General features: G+C 45.9%; 1 protein-coding gene across 1 annotated transcript; it reads left to right on the forward strand.

Moving 5' to 3' along the window:
• Positions 1–817: 817 nt before the first annotated feature.
• Positions 818–9,757, forward strand: LOC134055200 (uncharacterized). The gene is made up of 7 exons (XM_062511366.1): positions 818–975; positions 1,818–2,096; positions 3,522–3,770; positions 3,990–3,992; positions 7,380–7,514; positions 8,084–8,203; positions 9,597–9,757. Exons 1-7 carry the CDS (start codon positions 915–917, stop codon positions 9,755–9,757), a joined length of 1,008 nt encoding a protein of 335 aa, XP_062367350.1. The 5' UTR covers positions 818–914.
• The last annotated feature ends 8,318 nt before the right edge of the window (positions 9,758–18,075 follow it).

Here is an 18,075-nt window from a genome sequence, read left to right on the forward strand (position 1 = left end):
CCCAGCACATCTGCTGAGCATCTGAAAACATCCAGATGTTGGCTCCAGTGCTATACCAGTTGACTTCCTTCAGTTCCTGTTGTGTTTGTGTAAGGCACTTGGTGCAACACCCAGTGGGTTTTAAGCCATCTCAAAAAGTGCAAAGAGCCCTACCTGGCTCTCCAGAAAACTAGTTCCAGTGTTTCAGGATTGGCTTTTCAGTCTCATCTCTGAGATTTGCACTCCAAACAGAGCAGGGGTGGCTTTTGGGCTACATTCAGTTTAGTTTTGCAATGCAACTCAACTTCCTGTAAGTTTTACTCTTTGCCTGGGGTGGCTGTACGGAGCCTTTTCTGCATAGCAGGTACCACTAAAAGAGCCTGGCAAAGTTCACATTGGCAACAGAGCCTTTGGGAACAGATGGAGAGCCTTGACCCACACCTCATTCCTGCTGGTGAGATAATTTTTAGTATTTCAGAAAATCAACTGGTTTTCATGTGCAGTGCTTTATACGACTGGACCAACTTCTCCTCCCTGGGTGGGGATGTTGTACTTTGATAAAGTAGAAAAGAATGAGAGAAACAGGTGTTTGTCCTTCTCTTGCTCTTTGCATTAGCATCTCCCTAAATGGGGTGAGCTGACCAGGAGATATTTTTGTCTCCCCTCACCTCTCAGCCCCATTCTCACACTCACAGCTACCTCCAAGCTCCAGGACTTTGCAGAGCACATTTTGGCTTGCTTTGGCTCAGCCCGAGTTCAGTCACCTGAAACCTTGCAGGTCTATTTTGAAGCATCATTCAATCTGTCCACTATGGAGCCTCTTCTCTTTTTTTTTTTTTCCACTCCTGCTTCTGACATCATTTCCCGAATGCTATATTCACTGAGCTCTGAAGCCAGATCGTCTCCTCAGCATATGATGCAAGGAGCTCTTTGAAATGGATTTCAACTCTCCTTTCACTCTGCTCTGCTTGCTGGTGATAATAACTGTTACTCAAGGTAAGTAAGATTTTCCTTTATGGGGTTGGCACAGATTTGCCTAGACGAGCAGACGCCCTAATTTTGCTCCAAGATCCTTTAAGGACACTACCAGGTTTGGGATGACATCAAATAATGTAGCTGCTAATGCATGAAAGGGGAGTCAGACCAAAGTAAGACAGATTCTTTTCCTACTAAAGCAACAATAGCTAACAATACTGTACTTTCTGAGCGTCCTGTGTCTGTAGAAGCTTTTCAGTGGGGAATGTAAGGTTGTTTTACACAGAGTGCTGGCTTGGGAGCGACGTGGTCCAGCTCCCAACACTGGGTGTGACCTTGGGTTAGTCCCCAAGCTGCTGTCACCCTGCCATTTACCCATCTCTGATTACATACAACAACTTAAGTTGTACAAGTGTACTGCAAGTGTACTGTGAGACCTGTTCAAGTTAAAACTGTGCCATTACTCTTTGGGTGAAAGCAGCTGTGCACCTGCAGCTGTTGTTTCTGCTACTCTCTGTGCAAGGCCCATGATGGCACTGATGCTCTGAGGACCTTTCTTTGCACAGTCTCTCATCTCTGATGGGGGCTGGTAGATGGTCACCTTACATTTAGGGAGAGAAAAGACCAGCTGTTCAGCTTTTTGTTTCCCTGTGTGCATGGTGTGCACACCATTCCTGTGCTGTTAAGGTGGGGGGAAGTTGGACCCTGTAGAAGGTGCCCCACTCCTCTGATTTTCAATCACTGGTGATCCAACTTGTCCCTAGGGTTGGGTCTGTCCCTCTTATGTCTCACCTGGGCATTTTCCTTCCTGGGAGGCCGCCAGGAGGGGATGGATGGACATGGCAAGCTTGCTCTCCTTTCAGGCTCTGCCATCTGGACTGGTGCGCTCAGTGGCGACTCAGCAGTCTTTTCTTTGGAAATCCAGAGCCTGCAGAACTTCTCCAGCATGAGCAGGGAGGATAAGAAATGCTCTACAACTGTCCTAAATGATACTTTGTTGGCCAAGTGTGGCACTTCTGCCAGTAGATTGCTGAACTTGGAGAATGGCTCCCTAGTGCTGAGAAGCGTGGAGAAACACGATGAAGGAAAATATGGATTTGTTTTTCAGAGCACTGCCAGAAATTTTACACTGGAAGTATTTGGTAAGTGGCCTTCTTAGCAACAAAAAAAGCTTTTGAACTTGTGAACCTGGTTGGAAGCCTGACACCTTGAAATTTTTCCAAAGAAGCTGCTTGAGCTTGCAGGAGCTATAGGTGCCTCTGGGAACCATGCCAATCTCCCTCCTGTCCCCTCAGAATTCCTGCTCTCTTTTGTGTGCCCCCTCACCCATCTGCAGACAGCAAAGACAGAAACAAAGTCACTTCTGTACAGGATCCAGCTCACTGCTTGGGTTAATGTGGAGAAGGTTTAGGAGGGGCTCCAGGAAGACACAGAGCGTTGCTCTGGTCCTCATCCCCACCGTTCCTTTTGCAGGGCTTTCACTTACACAGGCTTCTAAGATAAATTGAGGTGCATGGAACTGTAATGAAAATGTCTGAGCAAACTGGTCTCACTGAAGACAAATGAACCCTTGCACCTTTTGGGTGCAAACAGGCGGAACTGCTGTGCACAGTAGGTCAAAGATGTGCCTCCTTGGTATGAAGAACAGGGGCTTAGACTGGAAATAGTCAAAGACTGCAGAACTGTCCTGGGTTTAACCTCAATTTCAGAGGATTTACTCTGGGAACATTTGCCTCCTCCTTCTGTTCTGTTGCCACCCCTACAGCAGGGAGAAACTTCCACAGCTATCATATTCCTGGAGGCAGGAAATTTTAACTGAAGATGATGTCCTAGAACAAGAAAGTGATTTCTGAGCTTATTTCCATGGATGGATGTTCTCAATGTTACTCCTGCTGTCAGAAAACCGTACCAGTTCTCTGTCTAGTTTGTATTTGCAAAGTGGCAAATGTAGGAAATAGGTTTGCTCCTTGTAGTAGACTGAAAGTGAGAAATTCAAGGAAATGTAGCAAGAGCATTGATTCATTTTAAAATGTCCTAGTCTGGGTATTGTACCTAACTGCAGGTGTCTTGTGCTCATACCCATGTTGGCCATGATTTGCACCAGTTCCACTTGAAAATGGAGGAAGGGACAGAGTGACAGCAAAAGTACAAACCTCTGGTGGATGGAAGGACTGAGTCTCCTCCGAAGCTACAATTATCTGCAGGTTACAGAGGAGTGCTCTGGTTGGCACATGCTTTGGATGTTTCCAACATCCTCTCAGACCAGGGGCTTTTATTTTTTTTTTCCAATGTCATTTAAGAAAATGAAAAGATGCCAGATTTTGGTGGCACCCCCAATACAGGGATGGAGAGTCACTAGCAGGATTGGGGTGGGCACTGTTAAGCATTTCAGGGCAGAGTGCAGGCACTCAGGAGTGTGCTTACTTGTTTCTGTGCTCCCTTGAGCCAGTAAACGTGGTATTACTGGGATTGCTGGTAAGGCTCAGCTCGTGTTCACTGCTGAGTTCTCTCCTCACCTCTCTCTTTCCTCCCTATTCCCCTTGCCCGACGATGCTGTGTGTGACCAGAACCGACCATTGGTATCCAGTGCTTCCCTGATGGGACTGCAGAGCTGTCCTGCAACGTGGCCATCAACGAGATCCTGGTCTTTCGGTGGCTGCTGAATGGCACCCACCTGAAAGCCGAGGGGGCTTGCATTAAGGATGCTGGGAAGAAGGTTCACCTGGACAAAACTGAGCCTGGGGAGTTTGTATGTGAAGTTTTGAAGGGGAACAGGGTCACAAGGACCAGGCCCATTATGCTGTCTTGCAGCTATGGTGAGTAACGGCACCTCCAGAAAAATTTTTTTTGGTCTCTTGCAGCAGCAAACTGAGGGGTTGTTGGTGTCCTCAAAATATCAAACTCTTCTGTCCTCTGTCATCTCCTTTCCAGAGTTACCAAATCCTGCCTTCAGAAAGCAACCCCTTGATTTCCTTCTCCCTCTTGTGCTTTGGACTGACATAGCCTGCAACCACAGATGGGATAAGTTTGTTGAGGAGGTCCTTTTACCCAGCTCTGCAGCAAGGATGGATCTCCATCTGCCTCTTTTCCTACTTTTTGGTGATGGAGATTTGTACCCTCCTGTGCACCAATCCTCTATGCTGCTTTAGAAACACAGGCTGCTTTCTACTCTGACATGCATCCATGACCCAGATGCCTTCTAGTTTCTTTCTGTGCATCCCCATAAAAACCCTTCCACTAGTTCAGCCCTGTTGGTGCTGGACTCGGTTGAAGTGTTTTGCCTCATCTTTTTTCCCCTTATCTAGGCCAGAAGCACAAAATATTTCCTGGTCTATACAAATGTCTCTCCATCAGCCCCATCCATCAGAAGTGGGTGAAGACACAAGTAATTTACTTCTGGAATGTAGGGTTTTTTCCCCTCCATATCTTTGCTCAGACATTTAAGTCTGTGAGAAGGCTGGGACTATATCCATTTGCAAACTATTAAAAAATGCTGAGTATTCTGCTTGAATAAGACCAGAGTTTAATGATACAGAAAATCTGGATCCTTGGGTATCATTTAATTTGCACCTCCAGTAGTGAAGGTTCTTCTGCCCTCCAGCAGCAAAGATGGTTATCAAAGCTACAGGCATAATTTAACCATTAGGTTTTTGACAAATTTTGCTGTAATTAATTTAATCACTTTTGCCGCTGGAGAAACTGTACTGTAGCATTTTAGAAGTTGTCTGGGACACTCCAGCTCCATGGCAGATACTGTCTTTTTGTCTGTGGTTGTCCTGCAGTTGGTGTGAAAGCACCCCTGCTGATCTAGACCCTGCGTCCAGTGTGGTAGCATTCAGCAGGAATGCTGTGGGCTGGCTGTGCCTGGTCCCACTGGCACTGCCGTGCAGATTTGGTATTTGTGGCTGTGGAGCAGTGACCTGAATTTTGCCCAGTTAAATTAGTTGGAGGCTGTTCAGTGTAGTCAGACCCAAGCTGGCCGAGGCACTGGGGGACAAGGGTGTGAACATCCATGAGTTGCTCATGATAAATCCTTGTGATAAATCACACAAGTGCTGACAGATTCCGTGGGTGATCCTGGGTGGCTGCCCAGTCCCCTGCGTGTGGTATCTGCTCCTCATTTAGTCTTGGAAAGCCCATTAGGGAATTTAGTGATATCTCTTTGGGGATGGACATGCCCACAAACACATATTTGGAAGGGTCTGAAAGAAAGAAAGCAGCAGTGATTCCACCTTTTAGTCACCAAATGCAACCACATTTGTAAAAAGTGAATTAAAGCAATTCTGGATACCAGTAAAATGAATTGAAGAGGGAAATTGGTTCTTTAATTTAATTGAAGGTTAACTAATTCTTTTTGTGGGTTATTATTTGCTCCAGGCAAAGGGCTGAATTTAGTTTTTCCACTGTAGGCATGCAATCTATGTGACAACATCCATTTGGGCAACCTGTTGGCTGATGAAACCAATTTTGAATAACTATTACCAAAAACAATTTGGCAGAAATGCTGTAAACTTCCCAGACAACACAGGGCTCTGAAGATACATGATTCAGAAGTTAAGAAGTCAACATATATAAAAGACTTTTATTCATCAATGACTTGTTCATTGCTTATTTTTGACACAATATTTTATCTCAAAAGGACCTTATTAACAAGTGGCAGATTTTTAGGAAAAAGATTCAGGAAAAAAATTCCCAACTTGCATTTATACTTTTGACAATATTCTCTAAGCTTTCATCAACGAAACTAATTAGGAAAATTATTTCCAAGTTGATGAAAGCTTTTAATTTTGAATATGGATGTCTTTTGAACTTGGTAATTGTTCTTAAAAAGACTGAAACAAGCAGTCTGAAAATACAGTGACTCTGTGTGCAGTTGTTTTTATTGTCCCAGTGAGTAGGTGGAGTATAGTGGTGTATACTATATCCTGGAACATTTAAAATTCTTCCTAGTCTCTGGAGATAGAGAGCAATTAGTGCTTTTGAGGGTGTGAAAATAAGCTCCAAATCAGCCTGTTGGTTACTGCAGAAAAGGAGTTGAATTATTCAGAAAGGGATGGCACAGGCTTACCTAAGGAGTTTTAAGGAATTTATGTTGAAGTGGAGTTGTACGGGGTTTTTTTGCATATAGCAAGACGAGTTTTCCTAGAGGCTGTCCCAGGAGAAGATAATCTCAGTGAAGGAGTGTTGGAACCCTGGAAATAGGGACTTTTGAGCTTTCTGTGCTGTCAGGCACAGAAGAAAAGAAAAAAGAACACTGCATTTGACCTGAGGCCTTGGAGAAGGCTTCCAAAACTGAATGATAGGAATAGGATCATTGGTGTGTAGCTTGAATAGAAGCGTGTAATGTCACGTGGTGAAGGATTTGGAATTTGGGGTTTCACAATATAGTAATAGGTATAAAGCAAATTTTAGGGCGGAGGTTTTCTTACTTCTTCATCTTCTTGGGTATTGGTGATACTTTTAAATTGGATAGCAAATGCCACACTGTGGGTCACAGGTGTTTGGTCATTGGGTCAAAAGTAATTAATTAGAATTAATTTAGGTGTTAGTTTTTAGTTGGACTGCTAAGCAAACACGAAATCCCATCCCTGGTGCTTTTAATCCCGACTCTGACTGAAGAGAAAAAGAAGATAAAAAGCGATAAAGGAGCGAGCCTGGATGGGTCTCTGTCGTGCGAGTCTGCAATGCCCTCTGCCAGCTGCGTGCTCAGCAGCAGTGAACGTGCAGCTCTGCCCCGTTGGAGCAATGCTGAACTGAGCTGAGCTGGGTGACAATTACCTCTGACCTGTGGAACCTCTGACCTCTGCTGCCTTTCTGCTCAGCCATCTGCAGCCCTCGCTGTTGGCCGGGCAAGGAATGGAGCAGAATCCTTCCCCAAGGAGCAGCAGAGCCCAGGAAGGATTTTTTTCCTGCAGCTCTGGCTCGAGTGGCCACAGTCTTTGGTGCCTGAGACAGTGCAGGCTCTGATGAGATTTGCCCTGGGGTTGGTGCAGTCACTCTATGACTGTCCTAAGTGGATTCTCTGATACCATCTCTGCAGCTTTTCCTTCACTGGGAGGTGCTTCCTCAGGTCTCCCTCCTCAGCTGCCCGTTTTCATACAACTTGAAGTAGTTATTTTTCAAATCACCACCTTCCCTGTTAAATTTGATTAAAACTTACAGATTACCTTAGATGTCAGTGATCAGAGCAGGTAGAAGCAAATGCACACATCTTAGGCACACGTGCCTCTTAATGAAACATTCCATGCCATGATTGAACGATGCTTTGATAAATCACAAAGTGCCACGGTTCAGTGTCAGCTGCCCTGACCCAAACTAAAGCAACAGCGATGTCAACAAGCTCTAACCTGGCTGCAGGATTTCTCCCACTGGGAGAAAGGAGTTTGTCCACCTTGGCACCTAACAATTCTGTGTCCTTCTTGCAGACCTGCTGCAGTACCCGGTGTTCATTTACATCCTGGCAGGATGTGCAGCGGGTGTGCTCATCCTGGTGGTGGCTCTGCCTGCAGCCATATGTTGCTGCATGAGGAGGAGACACAAGTTCATCCCAGTGCCTTCAGGTGAGTGAGGAATGCTGTGACCCCCCTGTGATTAATTTTAGAGGGGAGTGTGTTTTTGCAGGCTGTGGTTGGCGTGGCCTTAGAGTAACCTGGTCTCAGCTGGGTGGCTGCTTGTCCTCCATCCAGCCTGTCCTCCCTTGACCTGCTGGAGCAGAAGTCTGCTTGCTGATAGGCAGCTCTTGAGTTAAACCACACTTTTCCTTTATTCACCTCACACTTGTGCCTGTGCTCCTGGTGAGAAAAAAACCCACAACAAAACCTTTCCTGTGGGCAATAAAATTGAACCTCATTCAGGTGTGATCCCGAAATGACCTGAAAGTTTCTGATGGCAGTCTTGTGCAATCTGCCTGTGCCACCTCAAGCTGTGACACTGCCAGCATGGCCAGGCAGGTCTCTGGCAGTTGGGCAGTGACCCTTTGTTCTGGCATCTGTGTGTGCCGGGAGCGGAGCCAGCGCCGCGTGAGGAGGGGACACAAACACGTGTTGGGGGGTCTGGCCTCATGGCAGACCTGCCAAAACTGGGGCTGTGGGGGGCCTCCTCCCTCAAACCTCTGGTTTTGGTTTCACAGAGGAGGAGAAGGATGATGGATTGACAATGTCAGTGGTGTCTGGTGAAGGCACGAAGAGCCCCCCCAATGGAGACCGTGTCGAGGCTCAAGCTGCCCAAACTGACCGTCCTCCAAAGCCTGGTGAGTCCAGCTTTGTCCAGACACCTTGTTTAGGGAGCACACAGTGTTTGTGTGTGGCTGGTGGGGCTGGAGGTGACAGGAGAGAGGGGCCTGGGACATGCCAGCACCTTCTCCAGGAGTTGGCAGCAGGGCGTTTTCCAGTACCTTACTCATGCTATGACAGGTAGAGGCAGCCATCCCACAGCCATCCCACAGGAAGTGCTGCCAGCAGGCTGCAGGATGTCTGTTCCAGTATCTCCTGTGCTAAATAAAACACATACCTCAAAAACAGTAAATCCCCCCCCCCCCCCCCCCCAACTCAGCAGTTTTCCTGCAATTTTCTTATCCCTCTCCCCTTCTCATCAGTAACATTTTATAAAAATCGGCATTGTTTTTGTAAGCAGTCATCTTCAGGACAGCAGGAGCCAATATGTTGAGCTGTAAACACAGCTAAATCCCATCAAAGCCAGAGGCCTGTGTATTTTCTTAAACTGAGGCTAGAGTGAGGACATGGTCACGTTTTAAATTCTTCAAAGAAATCAAGCATAAATCCCCACAGCTTTAGCACAATATGGTCAAGAGAGTGCAGTGATAAAAACCCTTCAGAAATCTCCTGTTCTGTAAGTGCTTGATATTAATGCTCCACTTTTTGCATTATGTTTCTCTCAGTTTTGCTCCCCAAACACAAATGCTGTCAATGCCTTGCCTGGTAATGCACCATCATCATCTGAAGTAGATTTAGCAGAGACATCATGAACTGGAGCAGCATTACACAGGTCACAGCCTGGTCTCAGCACTGCTTTTCTGATGTCCTTCACTGTACCATGCACAGCTTCCTGTGGCTCAGCTGTGTTTTATATCTAACCTTGTATGCTCTTCACTCTGCTTTCAAAATACCAAATGCTACTCATGAACATAGAGCAAGAAAGAGAAAAAAAATTCTTTCAGGTCATTGTTTAATATTAATATACTTCAAGCGTAGAGCTTTTAATAAAAAATTCACATATTGTAAGTTTGACTAAAAGGTAGTTCATATTTAGATTTTTTACAATTAAGTAAAAAGCAGAGGTGCATGTGGCAATCAGGTGAGAACTAAATGTGTGCTGTTAGCCAGGTTTAATTATTCAAATTTAAGTGAATAGATTTGGCTTTAGTACTTTGGTACTAAAAGTTTGGTACTAAAGTACTTTGGTACTAAGAAGCCAGATAGCTTCAGTACCCTGAAGTGCCCTAAGGCATGATGGATAGCTCAGTCAATGAGTAGTTCTAGAGAAAATTGAAATTCGACTTGCAGATGCCTGGGGTGAGGGGACTCAGTGGATTAGGCAGCCTGCAGCATTAGGGACCAGGGGGAGAATTTCCATGAAGGTGAGCCACAGTGTGGGCACTCACAAACCATTACCCTCTTTTCCAGATGCTGCCCAGACTGGTCAAGGTGTTGAGGCCCAGCCACTGTCAGAAGAAAACTTACCAGTGCAGATAGAAGCTGAGGAAATGCCAGCTCCTGAGGCCCTAGTTGATATGGAAAGCCAGGAAGATGCCTCAGACTGTTTCCCTGATCCAACTGATGACTGATCTGACATGCTTGCTGTTCCACCCTGAAGCCTGTGACTCTTGTCCTTTGCATCCCATAGTCTCACTGTGTCTGGAAAATTTTAGCAGGGGAAAGACGTGAGGTGTCAGACCTTCTGACCTCATTTAAAAAGAAAAAAGAAAATATAGAGAAAAGCACACACGTGGCTTCAAGGCTGCACTGCCGTGGCCTGACAGGTTCCTTGGTGCTTTGCCTGATAACAGAGCTGCAGATAAACCAAGGAGCCCCAGGGGACAGCCTGGAATGAGATGGGCAGTTTTTCCTGCTCCCTGCCCACCCCATGCCCTGAAAGGGGCAGGCACTACAGGCAGCTTGAAGTGGCCTGCCAGACCCAGGCAGAAGCCAAGGACTTGCCAGAGATTTCCTGAGAAAGCTTCTTCTCAGGAGACTTCAGGGCATTTCTCTTCATGAGCAAACTCAAAGGAGGTCTCAGCTCAGTATCTGCTATCCTGGGTGCTTATCTGAGTTGCTCCTCTGAGCTCCAGACCCTGTGATTTGGCCCTCACCTCTTGCTATCTGGAGCAGGAGCAGTGGTGGGGGCTATGACATTTAACTTGCAGATGCTGTGTGCAGACCCGGTGTGATGCTGGCTTTACTCACCTCTTGGTGCCCCAAATGACAGAGGGCACAGGTTACCTTTCACCAAAAATCCCAACTGCTTGGGCTGTCCCTGAGCTAAGCCAGCTCTGTCGCTTGCTTGCCTGCAGCAGGAGGGGGCTTGAGGCTGCAATTTTGGCAACTTGTAACCTTAATTTTAATGCTGAGGTTGTTTATCAATGCAAGCATTAGTGCCTTTAGTGTAATAGTTTATTTAGCTACTGCAAGCTGATAAAGCTGGCCATCTGCCTGTGCATGTAGGCTTGTTTGGGGCATTTTAGAGAATCTCTTAGGTAAGTCCTGCTGCCACACGTGTCCTGTCCTGCTCAGGGGAGGTGTGCCTGTGGAGCAGCTGGGGTAGACCTGCAGGAAAGAAGGTTGTGGTGAGGAGAGGGAAGGGACTCTGTCTCAAAGCTGCTAGAGACTGTCAGGCTGCAGGGAGTGCTGTGGGATGTGCTGCCAGAGCAAGGTATTTCCCGCATAAGACAATTGTAGTAGTCAGAGTGAGGTGTTTGGATTGCCTGTTAGTGTTAAATTAGCCTGCTGGGCTAGGAAGGCATGGTAGTAAAAGCAGAGATGGTACAAACTGGGACCCAAAGGGATGGGGAGGTGTGTACTGCATTCCTTTCCTCCCTTGTCATTTTGTCCGTTTTATATTGTGCTGACGCTATGAATCCCTTGGAAATGGATTTAAGATATGCCTGATGAATGCCATCCAAGGAGGGCTGCGAGCACCCCAGCAGAATCCAAACTAAACTGGAGGTTTCTCTCCCAAGTGAGGGAGCTGGTGGGATGGCTGCACGCTTACCTGGGAGTTCTTCATCTCTGTGCACTTGCCAAGGCTCTGCATCAGTGACACCCAGCCATAGGTGATGGTTCTCATTGTTTCCTTGTCCTATGACCCTCTTTAGAAGATGTTTGGATCTTGTGTATTGTGCTGGTGGTGATTCAGCCTGTCTCCGCTTTTAAAGGCTGCTGCAGGGAATCAGATTTTCCACGGTAAGAGGGAGGTGATAATTCTCGATAATTCTTTTCCTCACGGTGCTGTTCTAACTCCCTTCAGTATAAACATTCCTCAAAGGCTGTGAGTTGAATGACAAAAAAGCGGCACAGGGTGCTGGGTGAATGTCACTGGGCCAGTGTCACCAAAACGAGGGGACGCAGTCAGCATTGCTTCACTTCTGCACTTTCTGGCAAGGGCAGGAGGGGACAGTCGACTCCAGCACATGCTTCAAAGGCTGAGCGGTGCTCTGAGCTGCCCTGGAGAAGACGGCTGTGTTTCAGTGCTGAGGGTGAGAGAGCTGGGCCAGCTTTTTCCTGCGGGGCTGGAGCATCCCAGCTCTAGCTTACCCTGGTGCTGTCAGCCCTGGGAGGGCTGGGGGTGCCCAGCAGCTGTGAACACCACCACTAGTATGATCCCAGTCCTGGAAGGAGTTTTCCATAGAGACGTGAGAGGTCTTTGTGAGACAGATTGAACCACAGATGGTTTTCTGTCCTTTACCACTGAAAGTGCCATTCAGCAATGGGGCAAAAGTTTCTGTTACTGTGGGGTCAGGAGAGAAGTGATGAAGCCTGTGCTCTTCCTTTGACTGTATGTGTCCATGCCCAGATATTGTTCTTTATTTGGTGGGTTTTTTTTCCTCTTTCCTTCTCCCCTGCCTCCCCCCCTCAACTAATTTTGTTCCAAATAAAAAGATTTGTTTTCTACCTTGTTTAGGAACTGTTTAAGTTTTGTTATTTAATAATTGTTTCATTCTGTTTTTTTTCAAGAAACAGGCTTATTTTCAAATTTATACACAGCCAAATAAAGGAAAAGTGATAAGTTATTGCTGACTAGAGCTGACTTGGGTGGTCAAGGGCACAAGAGATCATGGGGACATTCATCTGTAAGCCCCCCCACGAGAGGCTGTGGGACAGTGGCACAAAGCTTGTCCCTTTTGGAATTAAGTACATCCATGCACACCAGCAGTTCACTGAGTCCTGCTCTGGTGCCTTTCCTGAACTGTGAGGTGCAGGGCAGGGATGCAGGCTGATGGTCTGGTTTTACCCATCTGTATTCTTTTGTGACACCTAAGCCATCTTAGCTGGGAAAGAAGATACTGGACTGCATTGCACCTTTTGCAAGGAAGATGTGGCTCGTTCTCAGCCTTAGACAAGTGGGTAAAACCAATTGATTGTATCAAATCCCTTGAGCTTGCCATAACAGGTTTATCCCTGGAACACTGGTGTGACTGGGCATGGGTGATCCTGCCCTGCAGTCTATGAACCCAGCACTCTGAGGAGTCATCTGCCTGGATTTCGAGGTATTTTCCCATCTGACTAAGGTGCTGCACCTCCCAGGAGAGAGCAGGGACACTTTCCAGCCTGGGGTCTGATGGAAGAACAAGGTATGGATACGTGGATGATGCTGTGAGGGATTTGACCAGAAATAGAGGTGCCTGCGCTGCCCCTCTGGGGTTTCTGATGCCTTCAGTGAGGCTGTGCCATGCCAGCCCTACCTTCTCTGGGCTGCTGAGGGAGTCCTTGGTGTCAGGGTGCCTCCAGGTGGCTCTGGCTTCCTCTGGGGAGCTGGTGCTTTCCAGGTGATGGGAACTGACCATCGCATCATCCTCTCTGGCCACTGGGGAAGACTGGGAGTAGTGCAGCTTCCATCCCTCTGCTAATCAAGTGCTGGCAGGATGAAGAGAGCTCTGCTCTGTCGGAAATGTGGATGTTTTGGGATCTGATATCCTCCCACTTGAGACAAACCACAAGTGGTTTGTAGCACTGTACAGAGCAGAGGTTTAGATTTGTATCCATGCCAATCTTTTATGGTGGGAAGAGAGGAGTTTGCTTGTGACATGTGCTAAGCAACAACTGACATGAAATGCAATATGTAATCTTTTTATCGTGTAATTAATTTAGTTTATGACTATAAAAGGAGAGCAGAGAATGAACTTATTTGACATAAGATCAAAGTGAAAGTGAAAGCAAGCAAGAAATGTGTTGTAGAATGGTGAGCAGAAAAAATGGAAGGATCCCTTTAGATTTCTTCTAGCATTCAGGATGAACTCATCCCCGCAAAACTATCATGTCAGAATTATACAGAATTACTATCATCCCAGTAATGAAACAGAGCTTTGTTTCCCAACCTCTACCACAGTGCCTGATGTCCTATGGTCGTGCATGTAGCCCTTGGGGTGCTGCCCCAGAGCCCAGCACAGGAGCAGAGACACCAGGGCCAGAGCCAGCAGCTTATGGGGAGCTGCAGGACGAGCCCTCACCCTGTCACCCTTGGCTCTACAGAAACAACAAGGGTAGAAGTTGGTGAGTCTGACAGCAAACAAACAAAATTGATAATGCCAGTTCACTACAGCAAATAAAAGGTCTGTTTTACTGCAGAGATGTGCAAACAGTGATTGAGTGAACTTGTGATAGAAATCCCTGTGTGGTTCAAAATAACCCCTCTAGATTTTAGGCATGTACATGGTGAGTTCATGTTACCTGTTATGAGTTATTGCAGCTCGCTTCAAAACAAACAAACAAACAAGGGGTTCATGTGTAATGAACCTGTAGCAGTCAGTGATACAGACAGACATCTTTAAAACCATTTCTTAAAATGAAACAGCGAGTTCTGGTGGTGCTGTAAAATCCAAACCAGTATTACCACCACCAGGCAGGCAGGAGTGAGATGCCCCGAATGGCAGCATCACCCATTTCTGTCTGAGGTGGAAGCAGAGTTCCATGATGTGCCATTGCAGAAGCTTGGATTAGTATTTGGATACTGCTTGTGCCTGGGACCTTTGACAAACACTGCGTCCGGCACTGTTTTTGTTCAGAGTAAACTTTTTTCTTCAGAAATGCAAATGTTGCATTTCCTTTCTGCAAGATTTCGTGACTCATCTCCTCAGGCAGAGGATGTGGCTGGAGACAGCAGGGGTGTCTTTATTGAGAACCTAGAAGGCTCTAAGCCCTTCTAAATATTTGTACTTTTTTTTTTGTTTAAGCAAATCATAGAATCATAGACAGTTTTGGGTTGGAAGGGACCTTAAAGTTTATTTAATTCCAACATCCCTGCTGTGGGCAGAGATACCTTCTGTAAGACCAGGTTGTTCAGATGCCTCTATGGGCCTATAGTCTAAAGTGTGTGTTTTATAGCTGATATAAATATAGTTACTACTGGAAATTCTATTCAGAATTTTTAAAACTGATGATGGCTACTGATAGTTTTAGTATTGTCTAACACTACAGAAACTAGATGTATTACAGGCCAAGAATTACTTGGAGGCAGTTTTCAGCAAATCTTTTGGAATTGCAAATGCAGTACATTGGAGAGAATTATTGTCTACTCCCATATCATATGCAAATGGAATAAAGAAATACAGCTGGGTGCCTATCCTCCAGCCAGCATTGCTGTCTCATCTTTGGTTTATGCAACTTCCTCTTTGAGGGCAAAACATATTTTCCCTAAACTAAGGAGTGAAGCAGTTTTAAAAGCTTTTTTTGTTTTTTTTTTTTTTAATACTGAAAAGTCACGTAACAAGCTATCTTCAAACAAAAAAAGCAAAAAGAAAGAAAAAAACTTGTGATGGTGTTTTTATCTGCGTGAAGGGAATTGCAGTAGTGATATTGACAGCATGACTTGAAGCAAAGAGCACTAAAAGTTTGTGTTGCACTCCTGTGAAAGCTTTCAATCACAGGGCAATAGGCATCAGATTTCTCTTCTGAAACAACAGGCAAACCTATGGCGAGGAAATTTGGGACAGCAGGGGTGGAATTCAGGGATGTGTCAGGTGACACGTTCAGGAAGGTGTGTGAATGTCAATCCAATTCACCTGGAGCCATCAGGAGACACTGGTGAAGGCTTTCCCGAGGGGCACATGGATCCTGGAGCAGGATTACTTTTATTTTATTTTTTATATGTTGTTATATTTTAAAACTTTCAAAGATTCGATTTTAGAATTTTTATTATGTAATATTTTATGCTTTTATTTCAATTGCATATTAGTAACTTTAATTTTATCACTCAATTTTAGAAACCTTCTCCAAGGCCTCAAGTCAAAAACAATATTCTTTTAAATGTCAATGCCTGACAACAGAGAAAGTTCAAAACTCCCAATTTCCAAAATTCCAGCACGCTGCTGGGTAGGACAGTCTGAGCCTGGAGCAGGAGCACTGCAAAGTCTCTGCTGCTGCTGCTGTCTCTGCTGTGTCAGTATGAACCAACAGGACAGAGGGAGGGAAGGGGTGATGATACAGATTCAGTGACTGCTCTGCAGGATCCAAAGGGAAGAAAGGGCTTGGGCTTAGTGACTGAGGGTACAGAAATGGTGGTGAGTAATGGCAGACAGAGATGCTTTTTCTTCCCTTAAATAGGTGGGGAGGCTGCAGGGGTCTCAGGCCAGGTCTGTCCTCCATCATCCTGCAAACTCTTCAGGCAGTAGAGAACTGTTGCCTGGAAAGGCTGATCTGGAAAAGAGACTAGACAGAGCAAAAGGAATAAAATAGGTATTTATTAACAGGATACACCTTGGGCAGTGCAAGAGCTCAGCTGGGGCTACACCCAAATCTGATCCAAGGTGGATCCTGGTCATGAGTTCTTACACTTTTATAAGTTTTGGTTCATTGACATATTGGGGTCAATTATCCAACCACAGTCCCAGGCTATGAAGTCTCAGCCCCCTGGCCTGCCCCCTTCCCTTTGCTGTTTATACTTTTTGGGCACAGGTTGTCCTTGATTCTCTAGCTGGGAAGGAATTGTTTTGTCTAACTACCCTGTGAAGAAAACTTACTGACACCTAATATGAAGTTTCAGAGTTACACACTAAGCAGCAGAGATTCTGAAAAATATAAAAGCTAAAACCCAAGGCATCAAAATGTGGTTTTTTTTTTTCCAGAAAGCTGCAGCTGCTGCTGCTTTCTCCTTGTGCCTGCTCTCCCTGGCATTTGTCAAGGGTGGATGGTGTTCCCCAAACAGATGCACTCCTCTGCTGGTGGTACATCACAGCCCCACTGAGCCCCTCAGGCAATGCTTTGCCTGAGACTGCAGGGACTCCTCACTCCTCTCTGTCTTTCTGAGAACCATTTGCAGGCAATGTGCTCTGCTAGTTTTGATAAGCCCAAGAAGAGGAGTAAACCCAAATCTGACAGCAGCAAACAGGAAATAGCCTTTCTTCTTCCTCCACCTCCTCATTCTAGCACACCCTTTCCAGCATTTTTATCTTGATGACACTTTCTGGAATGGGTTTTGCTAGATGAGATGGGAGAAGGGGCATGGAAGAGCAGGACTCCAGCCACCCCTTTAGGTACCCTGAATACAGGTAAGGATGAGCCAGCTCTCTTTCCTTCCTGTGCACAAGTTGGGTCAGGATTCCTCTTGCTGCCACAGGAGGTCACAGTGAAAGCTGTGCAGCTTCAGCTTCTCTTTGTACATATTTCTGCCCAGCTGTCGAGAGTTTGGGACGTTTTTTCGTCAGATGATTTAGTGCCTGATAAGGAGTTTTGTTTCCTTGCCTTTTGTTGAGTGTTTAAAGCTTTGTTACTTGGCCAATACAAAGATCTGTTCGCAGCTCTCTCTGGAGAACCAGACGCAGATGAAAAAGGCCCTTCTTTGGTCTAGAGAAAATCAGGAGGAGTCAACACTGCCATAAATTTTGTCTCATCTCTTTTAAAAAGTCCCAATGGATAAACAGCCTCAGCATAAGAGGAAAGTAGATGCCTGTTTTTATACTGAATTACTGATGCTGAAGAGCTTAAAGGAGTACCAATATAACACAAATAACCATGGGGGTGTGGTTCTAACCCAGTGCATCCTATCTGTAAGGGCACAAGGCATACACAGTAACTTTCCATTGAGGCTGCACTGTGAGCTGTCTGCTCTGCTAAGCTCCTGCTGAAGTTCAGCAAATTTTTACTGAGTTGCTGAAAGGTGTGTATGTAGGGAACAGGAGACACATGTAATTAACAAAAAGGTTGCTCTTCCATGATGGAAACGTGAAGGGGTGGCTGAAAAGAGTGAGGACACCACCTGGCTGTCAGCAGTGTGACAAAGTGAGCTGGGCTGCAAGTACTGCCCTGTTGGAACACCGTGAAAAGCCACAAGCTGCCACCAATGTCCCATGAGGTGCTCACCTTCGTCACACAGAACATCCTGCACCTGCCTCACTGAGCTCTTCAAAAGCAGAAATTCTCAGAAATGCAATGACACAGCACCTTAGCCATTACTCTCCCTGGCAGGCAGCAGCAGCTGTGGCATGTAAATGTTTAGAAAGGTGGGCGGCTTTGTGCCTGTGCTTTCCCCTGCTGTGGAAAAAGCTCTTTGCCAGCACTGGTGTGGTTCCCGCTGCAGATGTGGTGCTCTGGCCCGATCCTGCCACTCTGTTGTCCCTGCACTCTGAGGTTGCTACTTCAGGTGAGGTGATGCATTTAAATGTAGGAATAGACAAACTTCAGAGAGGCCAAAACCAGGTACACAGGGTACAGGAAACTCGTAGGACCAGAGAAGAAGCAGGGGGAACTGAGTTGCTAACTAAGTCAGGATTTGCACTGAGCAGGAAAGGACATGAATTTTCAGTGGATATTACATCTTAATTTCCCAGTAATAAGAGCCAAACATATGTATGCACAAGGCCACATAGTGGGCTTTTTTTTTTTTTTTTTTTTGGCAATCACAGGTTCACTGTCTAATAAATAAACTACACACACTTTTAGGATCCACAGTGAT

Source organism: Cinclus cinclus, chromosome 2, assembly GCF_963662255.1.
Source record: "Cinclus cinclus chromosome 2, bCinCin1.1, whole genome shotgun sequence".
NCBI lineage: Eukaryota > Metazoa > Chordata > Aves > Passeriformes > Cinclidae > Cinclus > Cinclus cinclus.

What these genes read in the sequence shown, in the direction of transcription:
- LOC134055200 (XM_062511366.1), top strand. Translation starts at nt 915, where the DNA reads ATGGATTTCAACTCTCCTTTCACTCTGCTCTGCTTGCTGGTGATAATA. An exon ending in GATAATAACTGTTACTCAAG is followed by an intron (nt 976 to 1,817) that starts GTAAGTAAGATT and finishes CTCTCCTTTCAG; the next exon opens with GCTCTGCCATCTGGACTGGT. An exon ending in GTTCATCCCAGTGCCTTCAG is followed by an intron (nt 7,515 to 8,083) that starts GTGAGTGAGGAA and finishes TTGGTTTCACAG; the next exon opens with AGGAGGAGAAGGATGATGGA.